At 31.5% G+C, this 18148-nt stretch overlaps 2 protein-coding genes across 3 annotated transcripts; both read right to left on the reverse strand.

The window, feature by feature from the left end:
* Positions 1-322: 322 nt before the first annotated feature.
* On the reverse strand, positions 323-6738 carry VLN1 (villin-like 1). The gene is made up of 24 exons (XM_078973321.1): positions 6469-6738; positions 6191-6333; positions 5569-5652; positions 5323-5422; positions 5163-5231; positions 4862-5098; positions 4587-4764; positions 4317-4446; positions 4045-4210; positions 3806-3956; positions 3622-3707; positions 3376-3531; positions 3202-3270; positions 3051-3119; positions 2833-2970; positions 2604-2735; positions 2351-2498; positions 2239-2255; positions 1990-2130; positions 1729-1854; positions 1583-1645; positions 1169-1484; positions 852-991; positions 323-745 (listed from the first exon to the last, which is right to left on the reverse strand). Exons 3-24 carry the CDS (start codon positions 5619-5621, stop codon positions 632-634), a joined length of 2799 nt encoding a protein of 932 aa, XP_078829447.1. The 5' UTR covers positions 5622-5652; positions 6191-6333; positions 6469-6738; the 3' UTR covers positions 323-631.
* A 6718-nt stretch (positions 6739-13456) lies between these two features.
* On the reverse strand, positions 13457-15716 carry LOC145015908 (cytochrome P450 704C1-like). 2 transcript variants are annotated; one of them, XM_078974379.1, is made up of 5 exons: positions 15177-15716; positions 14809-15093; positions 14350-14691; positions 13880-14083; positions 13457-13782 (listed from the first exon to the last, which is right to left on the reverse strand). In XM_078974379.1, the coding sequence occupies exons 1-5, from the start codon at positions 15708-15710 to the stop codon at positions 13594-13596; spliced, it is 1554 nt and encodes a 517-aa protein (XP_078830505.1). In that variant the 5' UTR covers positions 15711-15716; the 3' UTR covers positions 13457-13593. The 2 variants fall into 2 exon arrangements, with proteins under 2 accessions (XP_078830505.1, XP_078830504.1); XM_078974378.1 differs by having other exon boundaries at positions 14350-15093.
* Positions 15717-18148: the final 2432 nt, after the last annotated feature.

Consider the following 18148-nt stretch of genomic DNA (forward strand, 5'->3'; position numbering starts at 1 on the left):
CACTAGAATATTGTAGTGTTAAACAAGACTTTCTATTCTAAATGGAACGTTTTATCAAATGCTAGAAGCTCTCAAACGTTCCGTGTTGAACACGTCCTAAAGAGTTTTTAATAAGTCATTTCCTCTTTATTGACTTATTTCAGGAGTTTTTGATAAGCTATTTCATTATTACACATAAATTCTAATTTTAACAAACACTAAAAATAACTTATTAACTTCTTACGTTTCGATACTAGATAAGTTAATCCAACTTTTTTTTGGAAAAAAACTTTGTTTTGATACCGGAGAAGCTAATAAACACTTTCATAAAAAAATAAATAAGTTGTTTTGAATAAGCAATCCGAAACACCCCCTCAAATGTTATTATATCACTTGGGCATAAATATAATACACCCAAAAAAACACACCGATATTGTGTAATAGTAGTACATCCGTCCAATTTAATCAACTAGACTCAACTTGACTCGGATAATTATGGTTTTGTTTGGGTATCTCCTGAGCATCAAATCAAAATATACAAACAACAAATGACTTATAAATAATAGTCATCTGGTCCAAACACAAACACGCTTAACTACAAACGCAATCATATTACAAACCATTTAATCATACAAAAAAAAATGATGAAGGTCTAGAAGAGATAAAGAGACATCTTGATTTTGTTTTGTTTCCACCTTGGAAGCTGGTAAAAAGCTGTTTTTGGCATGGAGAATTTCTCTTCAAACTCCTCTTCAGTTAAATACGCCTGCACAACACAAAAAAACACAATTTTACAACAATATACAAAGTCAGCAGTGTGAAGAAGACAAGTTTTTAATTTGAATGAAAATGGAGATCGAAATTCAAAGCACCTCTCTCTTTGTAATGTCTATGTCTGGAACTGGATCTTTTGAGTTGACTTTCACCCGTTCGTATGGATAGTTGACCAATTTTACACCATCTTGACTGGGAATGGGACTAGAATCTTTAGAGGGAAGACTCGGTGTCTTATCTGTGATGATGAAAGAAAGGTTTGAGTTATATTGATCCAAAACGTTTACATTTTGACCCGACTCAAATCTCTACTAGATCTAGTCAATACCAATCATGTCCACCATGAGAATCAATAGTTCTAAACCAAACTTCATATGGAGGATCGAATCATGTGATTATTCAAAAATAAACATACCTGCAGTGCGAACATCAGGGGAAGATGCTGAAGGGAACATTCTGGGAATTGGAGGACTAGAAAATCGACGATTTTTCGTGGTATTATTATTATTATTATTAAAATCGGGCCTTGAAAAAGCATCAGATGATGTGCTTCTAATCGTGTATGAGTCAAGCGACTGTCTCCGAGTCAACCCGTTAGGGGTGGGTCCCGGAGACGGTCTTCTTGACCCGTTTGGAGTTGGAGATGGTCTTCTAAACCCGTTTGGAGTTGGAGATGGTCTTCTTGGAGTCGTCTCTTTCGTGTTGAAATTATTTGAATTTCTCAAAGGCGCCTAAAATGGAAATTTTACCAAACTTTAAAATAATGAACTTCGAGAGAGAATTAATAAATAACAAGTAACAAAAATGTGTAAAAAGTTTCTATTCTTACTTCGAGTTTCTGTGATTGGCCTTTTAAAATTGCAAGCTTTCGTTCAAATGAGTTGCCAAGCATCTAACGTAACAAAAAAGAAAACACATATCAATATTATATTTTCTTTAAAATAAAAACAAGAAATGTTACTATTTGTTACGTACATTTGCCTTTGAAGCATCCCATTCAAAGAAACGGGTGAAAAAAGGTGGTTCATGCCCTTCTGAAACAACATATGTAGGAGCATCCATGGATAAGCCTTCTCCCAAAACATCTTTCTTGAGAAAAGCCTGTCATACAACAAAGAACATAATTTACATAAAGAAATTGTTTAAAAAGTGAAGTCACTAAGAATATTGCAACATTTTCTTTTTTGTCAAAACTTTGCATGAAAAATATATTACAAGGTGTTAGAGAAATCATACCAAGCCAATAGAAAGGGCTTGTTGTTTTGACTTAACAACCGTATTGTGACCAACCCACACAAAAATTTCAGAGTAGCAATCGAGTACCAACACATCTTCAGTAGTTAAATCATCCTGTGTAAAATTGAATATCTCTTTCACCTGAAAATTGCATAATAATCCAACACATAAGAATCTTTAAATTTGAAAAAGTTAGCAAACTAAAAGAATGGGAAATTGAATTTAAGAAAATAAAATACAAGGTTGTACCTTGAGATCACTTGCATCTGGTATCATAAACAGCCAGGACCCACCATTAATTGCATTACAATATAAAGAAAAGAAAAAAAAAACAAAATGATATGTAGATAATTTCAATTACCTTTTGTGTATGTAGAAACAAACAAATGTGGATCTTCAACGAATCGTTTTATATCTTTCTCTTTTGGATATTCAGTCTTTCCACCAAGTGTTTCCCAGAAAACATCTGGTTCGCTACCTTCCCTTACTAATATAGGTTGCCATGTTGGCTACAAATTGTCAACAAAAAAATAATAATAATGATCAATATTGGGTACTAAGAATCTTGATAAATGAGAGAGTGATTCATGGAGTAAAATGAAGAGTTCACCAACATTTATCAAATCTAACATTCCATACAAAAGATCATGATCTCGTGTAGTGGAGAGATTTCCTAGCCAAGTGAAGATAGATCCATCACGAGCCTTTAAAATGTAGCAGCATGATGAGTTTAAAGATCGAGAAACCTGCAATAATAATTAATTAATAACCATAAATCTTAGAATTTAAACGTACAACTTGTAATTATGGTGATTTTACATGTTGGGGGGAAAAAGTTCTTACTTGATCAACTTGGATAGCCTGCATATTGTCACGATTTGTTCCTTGAATTTTGAAAAGGGCGGTTTTTTTATTATCATAAGTTTCATCATCGAGACCTTTTTCAGCAATAAATGATTTATATCGAGAACCCATACCACCCTAAAGAGTAACAAAACGCCCAATTTAGAAAAAACATAATAAGTGTCTGAAATATCACTTTAGGAAAAAGAAATGCAAACCTTAAACATAATAAGCGTCTGAAATATCAAAAAGAATTGACTCGGTTCCTTGTTCTCAACAATTCGAGCCTAAAATCAAGCCCCCAATTTAACATATCAATCGACGCAAATAACAATATTCAAATATCCAGGAATCGAGAAGATAACTAACCAAAACTGGCTCAAATTTAGTTGAATCAACAAGACCACTTGTAAGAGAAATCGCATCCTCCCTATCTTCCTGCAAAGTTACAGAATCAATCGAGGTATTACTCAGATATAAATTTAATCTGTAATAAAAATTGTGACTTTATAGCTTAAAATTGATATTAAATTTTGTTATTACCACACAACTCTTGTTTCCAAGCCAAATATAAAATAGACGTTCCTCTCTTCCATTGGTTGAATATATATACTGCACAGTATAGCAATCTCCACTATAAAGCTTTCTCTGTTCCACAACAGGAACAGGGGACAATTTACCATTATTTACCCTCCAAACCTACAATAAAAAAAGAAAAAAGAACATCCACATATAAAAAAGCTGACGTGGCAAGACACTTGTCATACAAAAGCATTGGTAGAAAGTAACCTTTAGTGTACCATTACAATCGATATGTGACTTGTCATCTTCATCAGGAATCTCCTCCACATCATACCCCGTTTGCTTGAACATTGCTAAAGTTGAAAAGTTGTTAAAGACTTAAATCTCAATTCTGATTTTTTTTTTTAAATTCAGAAAATTTGTGGGTGGGAAAAAATATTTAAAAAATCACCTGCTACTTTCCCTCGGCCTTCTTCATAAAGTTTAGGTGCCACTGTTTGAGGCCAATCATCAAAATATGACTTAAAAATAGCAGTTTCTGCACCTTCTGTCAAAAAGGCTAAATGGGTATTTACAGGTCTTTCTTGAGCACGAAGAAAATCCTATAAATGTATGAAAGATCAAGAATCAAGATCAAGATTCATCCACATAAAAGTACACACACTAAACACACACACAGACACACAGTACCTCTGCTGCTGAAATTGATGTTTTGCGTTCTGTTATATGGGTAGTTCTTCCCATCCAAACAAAAATTTGAGTATCAGCATCCAACATGTAGCACTTGTTTGACTCAAGCATTGACCTTTTCAACCTCCCACTTCCACTTTGAGTGAACTTTCCTTGAAGAGTTATCCTGTTGAAGAAAATCATAATATTACAGAAGATAAAAGGTTTTAAAAAGATATGATCTTTTTTCTTTTGCATACTTAAAAGTTATGAAGTTTTTGAAAGTAACTCACCAAAATAATTTAACAGATAAACTTTGAGGCTGTTCTTGAGTGGAGGGTGGGTCCTTGGGAATAGGGGCATAACCACCAAAAAAGTTCCAGAATTCTCCCACTTCAGCATCACCAACAAACTTTCCATCCTCTAACAAAATAGCAATGTACTTTCATTGATTAGTTTCTTATAATTTATAGCATCCTACTTTCATTTCTTCATATTAAGAAGAAAAATAAAAGTAAGTTGCTATTTCTTGCATTTAGCACAATAAAAAATGGCAAACAAACCTATGGCTGCTACTTCACAATTGCCCTTGTGTTTATATTCTTTAATATACTGAACCACTTCCAATGCTTTAGCTCTTTCTTGTATACTCGAGTTACAACCACTAAAGTGGAAAATTTTTGATGCAGTGTCAAGTATGAATACATCACGGTGGTTCAAGGACGAACGGGAGAATGCCACCTGTCATTATAATTTAATACCAAATCATTAAAATTTATAGTTTCATTTCTCAAGATTTATTTAAAGCTGTGATCTTTGTTATAAGTCAAAAACTTACTTCTTTCACATGCACTACACGATCTCCCCTGCATGTTAACAATCTGGTTTCATAAGTTGGAGGTTTTGAGTGTACTTGCCCTGAGTAATATACACCTTCAACTGGGATGATGCAAGGTTTAAAGTATGACAAAAATTTCCCAGTTTCTTGACCTTCAACTTCTTTATATTGTACAGATTGAGACCCTAATGCTGCATCTAGTTCAAGTGCTTTATCCGATGCTAGAGTTGAGTCAACCTGCATTTGGATATGTGATTTCAAAGTTGGAAAGCTAGGGATAGTTAGGTAATTTTACATTTACCTCATTAGCATTGTTGCCCAGCCAATAATGTATGTCGTGTTGAAGGGCACCACTTTTAAGCAAAGTTGTCTGGCTCAATAAGAAAATGGATCCATGTCAAATTTATTGATATTTGATTAGAGGATTAAATGAAAGGGTTGACTTGGTCAAAGTGACTTACATGGAGAACTACATATGCACTCCCTGAGAAGAATTTCCCATGTGAAGATTGGGGCACTGAAACTAAACGGAGGTTCTCTACACACCAGATTTCTAAGCCACTAAATATTATCACATTAAGGATATGGCAATACTTATATAACTCAAGAAATATCTGTTTTTTTAAGAGTATTGAAAAGTGGACTTTAATTATGAAAGGAGAAAAGCACTTAAAAATGCTGTTGAGTTAAATTATAGAGAAGGATACAGCTTTGATCCTGCACCCTGAAGTTCCAAATCAATAACTTTGTTGGATCCCATATTTCATTCTTCAGAAAGCATTAAACATGATCTGCATCATATATGATATTTGTGAATAGAAGAAGGAAAAAAAAAACAAAATGAAAAAATCTTATCCATATTATCTCTCTCTTTTTTTGTATAAATCCATGCTATAAAAGGAATAATTGAAATTTGAAACTCATCAGATCTAATAAGAATCTTTGGAATGTAGGTAAGTTGCTTAACTAAATGAGTATTATCTGCTTGATTTTTCGTTTTCTTTAATTATTATTGTGCACAAATCCTAACAAGATCATAGCTTTTGACCACCCAGTGTTTGACCCAACGTTTATAAGCATATCAATGATCTTTGCATTGACTATGAGACATGAATGTGGGTTTGCAATTGTGTAAAATTTCTTTGTGTTATTTTTCTTCTGAATCTTGTTCTAATCATGGTGCGTTCTCAACAATCTATTCAAAAATCATGGTTTTTAACCTACCAACTGTTTTAGCATTCGAACTGCAAGAACTTTAATGATAACAATATTTAACACATATTACCAAACTGATCAACATCAATACATGTTAAGGAAAACAAAACTAACCTTGATTGTGGCTTCTTCTGACAGAATCAAGAACTTCAAATCGAACGCGGAAACCCCCAATTGAAGATCGAAGGAATGTAGGTGTGAGTTGACACCCAAATGAAACAACTCACAGAATATGCTAATCAACTTTATTTTGACCCCTAATAAAATCCAAATTTATTAAATAAATTTTAAAAAAAATAGTACAATCAAAACAACAGAATTAGAAACTAATAATGAATGGAAGCGAAGTGGGTCGATAATCATAAAAAACAAGAAAGAAAACGAGGGTTTGCCTTTATCATCCAGCTAATTCGGGACCCACGTCGAGGGTAGCTTTTTGAATAAAAGCGTGGCGCCTAATTGAAAGCACATGCTGACTGGTGAGGTCATAAACGCCATTGAAGGGGGCTTTATTAAGGTAAATAAAGCTTTAAATGAGCAGGCATGGGTTATGCATTCCCATGATTGATGACTGAGGTCGAGTTTGTTCCTTTTCAGTGGTCGGCGACGACAATTTGGGTGTGGAAAATTTGATTGAGACTTGCGGAAGACTCGAGCTTTGTCGGCGTTGATTAAACGGGATAATCGGACTCGGTCATTAATGATTGGAGTTTGAGATTATATCCAAATGAAAATGGAATGCTTCGTTTTTTTAAGTTTTAATCTTTAAAATTTGTCTTCTTTCTTTAACGTAAATTATAAAAAGGGCAATGTGATGATTATATGTTGGTAATTTGTATGGTTTAATGACTTTAATCATTTTAATTTAGTTTGGTTTAGAGTAAATTAAACGACTGTTGTGGCTTGGACAACATTTGCATTTTGTTCGTATATTTTTTATTTATTAATAAATAGACAAAGGCTAGTCAAACATCGAAACATAGACATAGCATATGTGAAATCAATAAATAAGTTGCTAAGAAACCATTAAACGACATTGCTTTTAAGAAATACTTTTTTTTTTCAAAATAAATATTAAATGAAAAATACACGTTTAACCTGCAAAAAAAAAAATCATGTTTTATGTTAAAATCTTCAACGAAAAAAGACAGTCTTTTCCTCAACTTATTTTTATTTTCGCACCCTAATAATATTTTTTATAGCATAAAAGGGGGTTTTTTCCAGCTCATTTACTGATTTTACATATGTCATTTGAAGTGGCTATTTTGTGTACATTTTACTGATTATTTATTATTTTTTGAAAATAATAAATAAGATTAGTATAAATTGTTTATTCTCTAAATTTAACTTAGTTCATTGATTAAAAAAATTAAAAAATAACGGTTTTGATCTCATCTATACAAATTTAGCAAGTTAACAAACCGATTAAAATCAATGCAAAACGTTGTAATGCAGATTTTACTTTTTAAAAATAATACGTAAAAATCGAAAAATATATAAACTATTTTTATATTGCATCTTTTTCGATAAGATAAACATTTTTTTGTTAAACTACAAATAACTGAACATTAAATTAACTGACTTTAATTTCTTTTAGAATAAAAATGTTCAAAAAAAAAATATTGATTCGGTTTGTTGTGTCTAATGTTAGCATCATACTAGATACCAAAAACTAAAAAAAAAAAATGAAGTTGTGTAACTTCATTTTTTGGTTTTAAGATAAGTTATCTTACAAGAAAAAATATATATATATATCTTTTGAAATTTTACCTACTTTACTTAGCAGGTTAATCTTGAGATGTCGATTGTCAAAATATATAGGAGAAAAGAAAAAGAGAAAGTTAATAATCTTTTGCTTATTTTCGGTGGAATAAAAAATATACTTTTAAATCTTCTCGTGTTGGTCAACAGAGATAAAGAGCAATAGAGTTTGATGATTTTATAAGTATATCATTTATATGTAAAACATATTTGTTTATAAAGTTACAGAATAGTAATCAATTTTGATTTGTCATTTATGATCGGTGGGTTTTAATTTATATATATATATATATATATATATATATATATATATATATATATATATATATATATATATATATATATATATATATATATATATATATATATATATATATATATATATATATATATATATATAATTTTGGTGCAATGGAGTATCTTCGTGCTATCACAACACCAAGTTAGGATGACCTGGGTTCGAAATCTCTCCGAAGAGAATAACCACCCCTACCTAATGCAATTTCAATATATATATATATATATATATATATATATATATATATATATATTGGTACAGCAGGATTAATGGTTAGGAGTAAGTACACAAAAGCAGTTAGAATTACAAAACCGTCAACGTCTGAAATATAACTTGAGATCTTCAATCTATTAGTTAATATGTTATCGTAAAACGATCAATATTGTGTAATAATTGTACTACTTTGATGATCATTTAAATTAAATATGCATGAATTAAATATGATAAAAATGTTGCAAAAAGATGATTAATAAAAGTTTCTTATTTAATTTTAATTAATATTTATGATAAAACTTAGTTATCACAGTACAACGAGTGAGAAGTCAAACGAACAACAAATGATACGAAGAAAGACAATATCGAGGAAAAAAAACCCTCTAATTTTATGCATTTTAGGAAACAAGAATTGAAGATAAAGTTTGTTGTTTAATTTAAATTAATTGTTGAAAAATATTGATTAATGGTTTCCGAAATAATTTATTCTAATTACATAATAAATTTAATTAAAATTAAGGAAGACTAAACAAAAGATTAAAGATTATGGAAGACTAAGGTTGTGTTTGGCGCACCACAACTAGCTTATTTTTCGAGCTTTTTTATGTTGTCGTGTTTGGTAAGCCAGAAAGTAGCTTATAAGCTAGCTTTTTAAAAAGCTACTTAGGCTATATTTGGCGTACTATCTGAAAAGCTAGCTGTTAAATAAAATGATAACTAATAGCTGAAAAGCTAACTGATAAAAAATAACATTTGGTAAAACTAGCTGCTGAAATATATAAAATTACATAAAATAACATGTAAGAATATGTGTTTCTATAATTAATTAAAGGGTGTATTTGGAAATTTAAAAAAAAAAAACCCTCCTAAATAGCTAGTCTAAGTAGCTTTTCAAAAAGCTAGCTTATAAGCTACTTTTTGGCTTACCAAACACGACAACATAAAAAAGCTCAAAAAATAAGCTAGCTTATCAGCTATGACCCACGGCCCATCAGGATCCACTTATGTTGTTTCACTTTTTTAGGTCGAGATCTCTGATTTGAAGAACCCAAACAGACCTCTTTGATCCATAAAAGCTTGGGTAGTCCGATCCTTTGATTGAGCAGCCACTTATAACTTTATTGACCAACCTAATCTAAATATTTATTTAAAAATTATTTTCTCTATCTTCTAGATCCACAATCTAACTAATACACAATCTAACTAATCATTAATTTTTATCTACATTAGCAACCCACCTCAATACTCTATTTTATGTATTTTAATTTACTTTTAAAAATAATATCACATCTATTTTTTATAAAATAAATGAAATATATATAAAAAAAAAAAAAAGAGAATGATGGTGAACTATGTTGAGCTAGGTTATGGGGGCAATCCGCTCACACAATTTCTTTTCTTTTTAATTTATTTTTTTTAATTTTTTTGGGTGGGTCACGATGAGCTGCACACTAATAGGGATAGTGTCAAAATTGAATATTCCAATGACCAATCCATGTGTCTATGCCTCTCCCATCAAGCACCCGAACTCTCTGAAAATTTGAAATAATTCCTTTGTTCGGTTTTCGATTTTTTGTTGGATCACAACTCTTTTTTTGTCTTTATTTTTTTCACTTAAATATATATTTTTGAAGGGCAAATACCATAAAAATCATAACATTTTTATACATAATTGAGAAAAAAATTGCTCTGGCCACAAATAGGACATAGAGTTATAATTCTGGTCCATTTAATGATTTTCTTGGTTAACTCTATTAAATTTTTTGCAAAATCAGGCATAAAAGTTCAAATTTGGTTTTTGTAGTTTGCAAAAAATTGCACCACATATCCAAAACTCAGTTTTATGTTTTTTAACTTCTTTATTCTCATTTATTTTTTATTTTTAGTCAAAACTAAAATTGTTTTTATATTTTTATCGTATTTTATATTTTTTATATTATTAGTTTTTTTTTTTTTTCATTTTTTACGTTTTTTTTCGTCAATTTGATAACGTCTATTGATATTTTTCAAAAAGTGTAAAGTGTATGAATATTTTTTTTTTATATTTTTCGTATTTGTTTGTTTTTTTCGTATTTTTGTTACGTTTTGTTTTTTTATCAATCTGATAATCTTTTTTGATATTTTTTGAAAAGTGTAAGGTGTATAAATATGTTAGAGTATATTACGTTTTTTATGTTTGCTTTTTTTGGTTTCTTTTTAAAAAAAAAAAAAAGACAAAATGAAAATAAAGAAAAAACAAAAAAACAAAAAAGATATATATATATATATATATATATATATATATATATATATATATATATATATATATATATATATATATATATATATATATATATATATATATATATGAAAAAAATGAATATAAAACAACCAAAAAAAAGTCAAAAAATATTTGAAAAGATGAAAAAAAAAACGAAAATGTATAAAAAAATACAAAAATATGAAAAAATATAAAAACAAGTTTAATTTTGACTACAAATAAAAAAATGAAAATAAAAAAGTTAAAAAAACATAAAACCAAATTTTTGACATGTGGTTTAATTTTTTGCAAACTGTAGTAACCAAATTTGAAATTTTAAAACTGATTTTGCAAAAATAATAATAATAATAATAATAATAACAAAGTTAACATGAAAATCGTTAAATTGGCTAGAATTATAATTCTACGTCCCATTTGTGGTTAGAACCAACTAAAAAAATTAATAGCGTTTTTCTTAATTACACATAAAAATGTTGTGGTTTTTATAGTATTTGTTTTATTTTTAAACATGACTATTAATAGTTTGGTCGTAGTTTCAAGTATTTCATTTTTTCATGTTATGTTTATATTGCTTTTGAAGATTGTTATGTCGTGTTTTTTTAATCGAGATGAAAGGCTTAAATTCTTCGAGGTTACTTTTGGTAGGTTCTTATATTGATTAGAATTACCATACTTTAGCTATGTTAGATGAAATTCAAAAACATTGATTTAGTTTTTCGTTCTAAGAATTGACCTTTGTATTTCATTCAAACTTTAATGTTTTAGCTTCTCACTCAGACATATAAACATTTTATATCTAAAGATATTTGTTCTTGTTTTTTTGCCATGCTTCATGGTTTTTGGTAGGCTAGGCTGGGGAATGGCTTGTTGTTAAAGAAAATATAGACAAGTTATATGTTATTCCAATGAGAAAATAGGAAAAAAGAAACAAAAGAATGTTCACCGGAAATACAATCATATATCATGTGCACCAAACAAAATAAAGCAAAGATTTTCTTCACAAGAAAAAAATAAATAATATTGCTGAGAATGGAATATCAAACCAAGTACGGTAACAAGACACATTAGGGATGAGCATATGGACCGGGGAACCGGCCGGAATCGGTACCAGAACCGGAACCGGCACCGGAACCGGAACCCGATGGAACCGGTTGTGCCGGGACCGAGATGTTATTTTTGTTGATTTTTGGAACCGGGAACCGGTAGGAACCGGAACCGATATAACCGGAACCGGTAGAACCGGCAAAAATCGGTAGAACCGGTAAAAACCGGAACCGTATGACGCTATTTTTCAAGGACCGGTTCCAACATTTGAAGACACGACAAGAACCGATAGCAACCGGGAACCGGTGGAACCGGAACCGGTAGAACCGCCGGGCCGGTTCGGTTCTTGATTTTGGCCGAAGCCGGTTCCCGGTTCCGGTCCGGTTCCGGCCGGTTCCGGCCGGTTCGGTCCTTTTGCTCATCCCTAAGACACATCATTAACATAACAAAATCATCAAATGTCCAATAGCATCTCAATTTGACCCTAAAACTTTTCATATTGCAATATTCAATTGAATAGTCTTATCGTCTTCTATTTATTAAAACTATATGTTTTATAAATATAGTATATGTTTCAAAACTATAAATTAGATAAGGACATTTTTAAGATGTTACGAAATAGATGAGAATGAATATGTAATTTTTTAAAAAAATTTCGAGATGATATGTAAAGACATCATTCTTTAAAATAAAAATTACTAAAAATCTTAAGTGGAAAAATTAATAAACTATCGAAAAGAACTATAACGTATTTTTGATATAAAAAAAAATAACATACACTTAAATCCGTCGATAGGGTTGTGGGGTAGGTCGGTACCACCATTGCGACGAATTCGTCGATGGGATAGTACCACCAAGTGATTCTAAAGGGATATACTTTACTAGTTAGATCTCTCTCTCTTACGGGTGACAATTTATGACACGATATGATAAAAATACACAAAACAAAATTAGGACAAAATTGAAATTAAAATACATGTTCGTGTCAAGTGTAAAAAACACAATGACGTGTTGTGTCGTGTTTGTGTTCAAAATTCGACACAAAATGACACGATTTAGCATTTATTTGTCGTGTTTTCATGTTATATATTTTTAATTATTAACTAAATATACTAATTTTTAGTTTATGTTATCTTTGTCGTGTCATGTTTATTGTTTTTTAATTTGTTTGTTTTCATGTTAGTGAAAATATGTTTGTATGTTTTTAATTAGTTTCGTACATTTTTTATATCTTTTGAATTAGTTTTGTATGATTTTTATTAAATTTTAAAATAAAAATTTAAGTGGGATTGAAAATATAGGTTTCATGTGTTGTAAGATGAGATGTATTGAAGTAAAAGGAAAAAAATGGATAGAAGGGGTGGAAAAAAAAAATTCTTTTTTTTTAAAGAGCAAACTATTTTACCTCTAATTTAATCTTAAAGATCACCTATATCTCCTAGTAAGACTTGAACGACTCCTTACATTCCACCCTTATTTATTAGTATTAAATTACATCATTAGGAACCATTTGGGATGAAGAACAAGATATCAACATCAAATACAATGAGTTATAAACTCTTTGATGTTGTGTTAACCATTTAGAGATATCAACATCAAATACAATGAGTTATAAGCTCTTTTGATGTTGTGTTAACCATTTAGAGAGCTTTAAATAAAAAGAACACTAAAAGCGGAAATGTTTGTTGAGCAATTTTTTTTTTTTTTTTTTTGCCATTCAAAAAGTAAATTGATTTTTCTAGCCAATGTATTTTCCAATATACAATTTAATTATCTTTCTTTTAAAATTCCAAACACAGCACAATTTTATGAAAAACTAACCAATATATTGGCAAATAAAGTCTTGAAATAGGAGGACTTTATACATCGATCTATATTTACACTTCTCCAAGGTAATTCGTTTTTTTAAATCGCACGTCCAAATTCTCATAAACAAAGAACTTATATTATTGCTCTTGGAAATGCGACGAGATGAAGGCCTCCATCAATGTGCAATGTAAACATCGTTCTATAATTCACCGTTTTTGTTTCATCAAATAATCTGAAGCGAAAGAATCTAAGAAGAGCAATTGACATTATTTTCATTTGACGATAAGAGAAATCCCTCCCCAAACAAATTCTAGGACCAGCCTGCAAACACGACCAATTATTTAGATATTCCCAATGACAACTTATTATATTTATACTCATTTTCTAGTATATAACCTACAAAAACATCTACACTTACATGAAATGCAACGAATTTGAAAGGAGATTGTGGTTGGAAAATGCCATTATCATTAAGCCATCTTTCGGGCTTGAAATCTTCGGCATCATCTCCCCAAATGTAAGACATTCTTCCCATGGCATACGATATATAGTACACACCATCCCCTTTTTTCAACTCATAACCATCGGGTAGAATGTCATCTGATTCTGCAACTCTTCCATCCTTGCAAACAACCAAACATGATTAAGGAACTTTCCATTTTCATAATATCAAGTTAATTAACTATCTTTCGGTTTTAATTGTCAGTTTAATATTATGCAGATATTGTTAGATAATAGCATGTGAGAATTTCTATCATGGGTATGATTTACCATTAGACAAAAAACAATCTTGATCATATATAGCCCTTCACAAAACATCATTGACTTCCATTTTCAAGATTAACAGTGAAAGTATTCGAAAAGTTTAACTAAGATGTAATTAATTACCACGGGCACTCCGGGGTATAGCCTCAAGGTTTCAGACAATGCTGCATGGAGATAATGCATTTTCTCAAGTACTTCATCGCTAATCCGCTCCACAAAATCTTCAACATTGTCCCCATTTCCTATTAATTGATACCTGATATGTTCTTCTATTTCTGATACAATTTTATCCTGTATTGCTGGATTCTTGCAAAGCATGTAGAAAAACCAAGAAAGGGTATTCGCATTAGCATCTTTTCCAGCTAGGATGAAATTTAGGATTATATCCATGAGATATCGATCATCCATATCCGGATTCTTCTCACTTTCGACCAAAAATCTTGATAGTATGTCCTCCTTGTGATTCTTGGAAATCAACAGATTACATAAAAAGATAAAAATAAATAAAAAAGTTAGCTTAGTTATAAAAAACTCATCCAAATAATTATTCGTTAAATAAAAGAAAATTAAACAACAATTTACATGGTGTTTCTGTGTTTGTAGTTGTTCTCGTCTTCTGCTGATCAACATGAGAACAAAATCATTGATCAATTTGATCTTCTTCTTAAGAGAAGCTTCACGCCCGATATTGAGAAAACGTTTAAGTTTCCATAAGGGATCTATGTAGCGCCTGTACGTCAAAGCATTTGCATCATCAAACGCATCGATAAATGAGTTCCCTTCTTCAGTAGATCCTTCTAGGCAATCAAGATCCACTCCGAACCCAACTTTGAAAATGGAATCCAAGCCACTTCTCATCAGCAAATTCTAAAAAAAATGTTAAAGAATTCGATAAACCAACTTCGTTTTCTAAAGTTGTCTTCAAGAATCTGATTTTGTAGTTGACTTACGTGTATATCAAAGACTTCGTTGACCATGGCGAACTGAGAAACAATTGTGGCTACTTTTGCTGCTTTGGTTCTGAAAACGGCACAACTGAAGTCTCTTAAAACCCTAGTCGAGAACTCGACGCTTGAAAGCTTCCTCTGTTGCTTCCACTTAACGCCATCAACAGCGAAGATCCCACAGCCAAAGACGTCTTGAATTATGTCCTTATTATACTGGCCTTTGGTATAGTTATCAAAATTGGTTTTAAGTATGTATTCGATGTTTTTAACATCGGTTGTGTATAGCTCGCTTTGATTTGGGGCAAGAAGCCGGAAAGTACGGTGTTTCCGGGCAATATCAGCTAGGTAGTCATGGAGGGTGTTGAAGTAGAAGAGTTTACCGTATACGGTTCCGACAACAGGAGAGTATTTTGGGTTTCTGATAGACTTTAAGATGAAGATTTTGAGATTGAGAAGTGAAAAGGCTATGTTGATTAGTATGAGACTAGCCGCTAAAAACGTGAAGATGATGTAGAAAAAAATCCATAACTGAAGCATGGTCGATCAAATGTTGAATACTAATGGAGGTTTTTGGAGGGAAGGGTAGTATTTATAGAAGTTTTAGAAAAAAATATATAATACTAAATAAAAGTGAGAGTTAGTATCTTCATTTTTTTACACGTTTTCTAGATTTTTGTTTTTTCTCTCTAACTTTTTTTTTTGGGGGGGATAGCTTTTAGTTTTTTGTATGGTTTATCGTTCTTTTATATATATATATATATATATATATATATATATATATATATATATATATATATATATATATATATATATATATATATATATATATATATATATATTAAGTTATTATTAAAAGGGTGATTTATGAAAAATTCTAAAATTGTTGGCACTAAAATATAACATTTAAATGGTCACAAGGGCATAATAAGAATGACAACTTTACATATTTCCTATAATTTCTAATCCCTTACTTCTTTCCTTTCATTTCATGTTTTTATATTTCCCCCTATCTAGGGTTTCATAATAATGTCGTCTCCTTCTTAAAAATCTTCTTCTCACATTTCACAGTCGATTCCACTCGTCTTGTACACGTCTCCGAAGATCGGTTCCCCTTCTTGCTACTTCGTCGATGGTGCCATTGATTTCTACTCACCGGCGCAACCTCGCCTTCACTCCGGCGCAACAAGGCAGCGACGACTCAGGTATTCGGTTCCCCTGTTCGCTAGTTCGTCGATGATCTCATTGATTTCTACTCACCGACGCAATCTCGCCTTCACACCACTGAAGTCATCACTGTTATTTGTACCCTGCACAATCAAAGCATTCATGGTAGAGTTATTAACAGTAGACTTTTTTTTCTTTATTTCCTCCAATCTTCTTAGGAGGCTCTCTTCTTTATCTTCTTCGTTTGTCTTTTCTTCTTTCTTTCTCAGCATACAATCTTTAGCAAAATGATTTTTGCCTCCACAATAATGACAGTCGAATCCTGAGTCTCTTTCAACTTTAGCTTCCTTCTTTGAATCTTCTGACTTTAACCCCATCTTCGGTTCCTCCCTGATCCTTTCGGCGCTATAACTTCCCTGCCAGTTTCAGTTCTTGTTTGCTAGGAATTTCTTCTTAATGAATTTTCTGAGATTTGACACCATCATGGCGTATTCTTCGCCGATTAGATCAAAATCAGCAAGATCTAATTCCTCTTCTTCTTCAACCAAACTCTTTCCTTTGGAGACAAGAGCTAAAGAACCCAGACCTGAGACCACATTCGTTTCCTTTGATAAAGCATTCTCATGGGATTTTAAAATACCCACCAGTTTTGCCAGAGAGTAAGACTTGAACTGTTCATGAGCCTTTACTGTTGACATAACAGTCATTCATTCAGATCTGAGGCTGTTCATGAAAGTGACCTTTTGTTTAATTACCTTTCTTTCAATTCCATGCTTTATCATCTTACTCAAAAGATGATTGAAGCGATCGAAAGTTTGAATAAGTTTTTCTCCAGGCTTCTGCTTAAAGTCCCCAAACTCAGATAACAAGAGAGTTTGGATAGAGTGTTCCAGATCTTCATCTGTGGAATATAATTCCTTCAATCTATCCCAGATCTCCTTAGCTGTAGCACAAGAACTAACCAAACGAAACGTATCCGATTGTAGAGCAAACCTTATCATCCGTAGAGCTTTGATGTTGCACTGAAACTTCTCTTTTTCATCCTGAGGAATGTCTTTAACGTCATTAACAAGCTGATTGTATTCTTTCTGTGTTTTAACAATCTTTGACGTGCTTGAGTGAGCGAATGGGCCTGAAGTGATTGCTTCCCAGATTAGATATACATTATCCTCCGATCCAATCACGTAGTCTTCAAAGTGATGCGTCCAAACTTCATAGTCTTGCGTATACAAGATTGGTATTCTTGTTGTAGAACATATGTTGTTGGAAATATTGATCGGATTGGTTTGTGAATCCTCCATGGACATTGTAAATACTTTTGATCGATAACCTGTAAAAGATCAGACTTGTAATATTTCGTTAGGGTTGGATTAACAATTAATGAGATACGTCAATAAAGAGTGACAGCTCAATAAATATCAATCAATGCGGAATTAAAACCCTATGAACTTCTTCGACAAAAGAGGTGTGTATGGATTACACAGTCTCCTGCTCTGATACCAATTGATGAGTTCAAAAAATTCTTAGATCGATTAGATCTTTCACAAGTACGATAAAAGTAATCAAACAGTTTAAGATCAATATGAGAAAGAACACAAAACATAAACTTATGCTTATGATTCAAAACAAAGTCACGCCTCAGCAAAGCTCGATGAAGAACTTCCGCTGTAGAAGCGAGCTAGGGTTTACGATAGATATAAAATAAAACAATGAAAGCGATAATCTCTAAGTGTGCATGCATGCAGCTTATATACTAAACCCTAATAAAAAATTATGCACGGCTGGACAGGCCCAATACCGGCATTCAAACT

Source organism: Lactuca saligna, chromosome 9, assembly GCF_052625555.1.
Source record: "Lactuca saligna cultivar CGN05327 chromosome 9, ASM5262555v1, whole genome shotgun sequence".
Classification (NCBI taxonomy): domain Eukaryota; kingdom Viridiplantae; phylum Streptophyta; class Magnoliopsida; order Asterales; family Asteraceae; genus Lactuca; species Lactuca saligna.

Coding starts and splice junctions, on each gene's coding strand:
- VLN1 (XM_078973321.1), bottom strand. CDS start 5,621: ATGGGATCCAACAAAGTTATTGATTTGGAACTTCAGGGTGCAGGATCA. Junction 4,447..4,586: donor TTGTGAAGTAGCAGCCATAG/GTTTGTTTGCCA, acceptor CTATTTTGTTAG/AGGATGGAAAGTTTGTTGGT. Junction 1,646..1,728: donor GGGATGCTTCAAAGGCAAAT/GTACGTAACAAA, acceptor TTGTTACGTTAG/ATGCTTGGCAACTCATTTGA.
- LOC145015908 (XM_078974378.1), bottom strand. CDS start 15,710: ATGCTTCAGTTATGGATTTTTTTCTACATCATCTTCACGTTTTTAGCG. Junction 15,094..15,176: donor ACGAAGTCTTTGATATACAC/GTAAGTCAACTA, acceptor CATTTTTTTTAG/AATTTGCTGATGAGAAGTGG. Junction 14,084..14,349: donor TATACCCCGGAGTGCCCGTG/GTAATTAATTAC, acceptor GTTGTTTGCAAG/GATGGAAGAGTTGCAGAATC.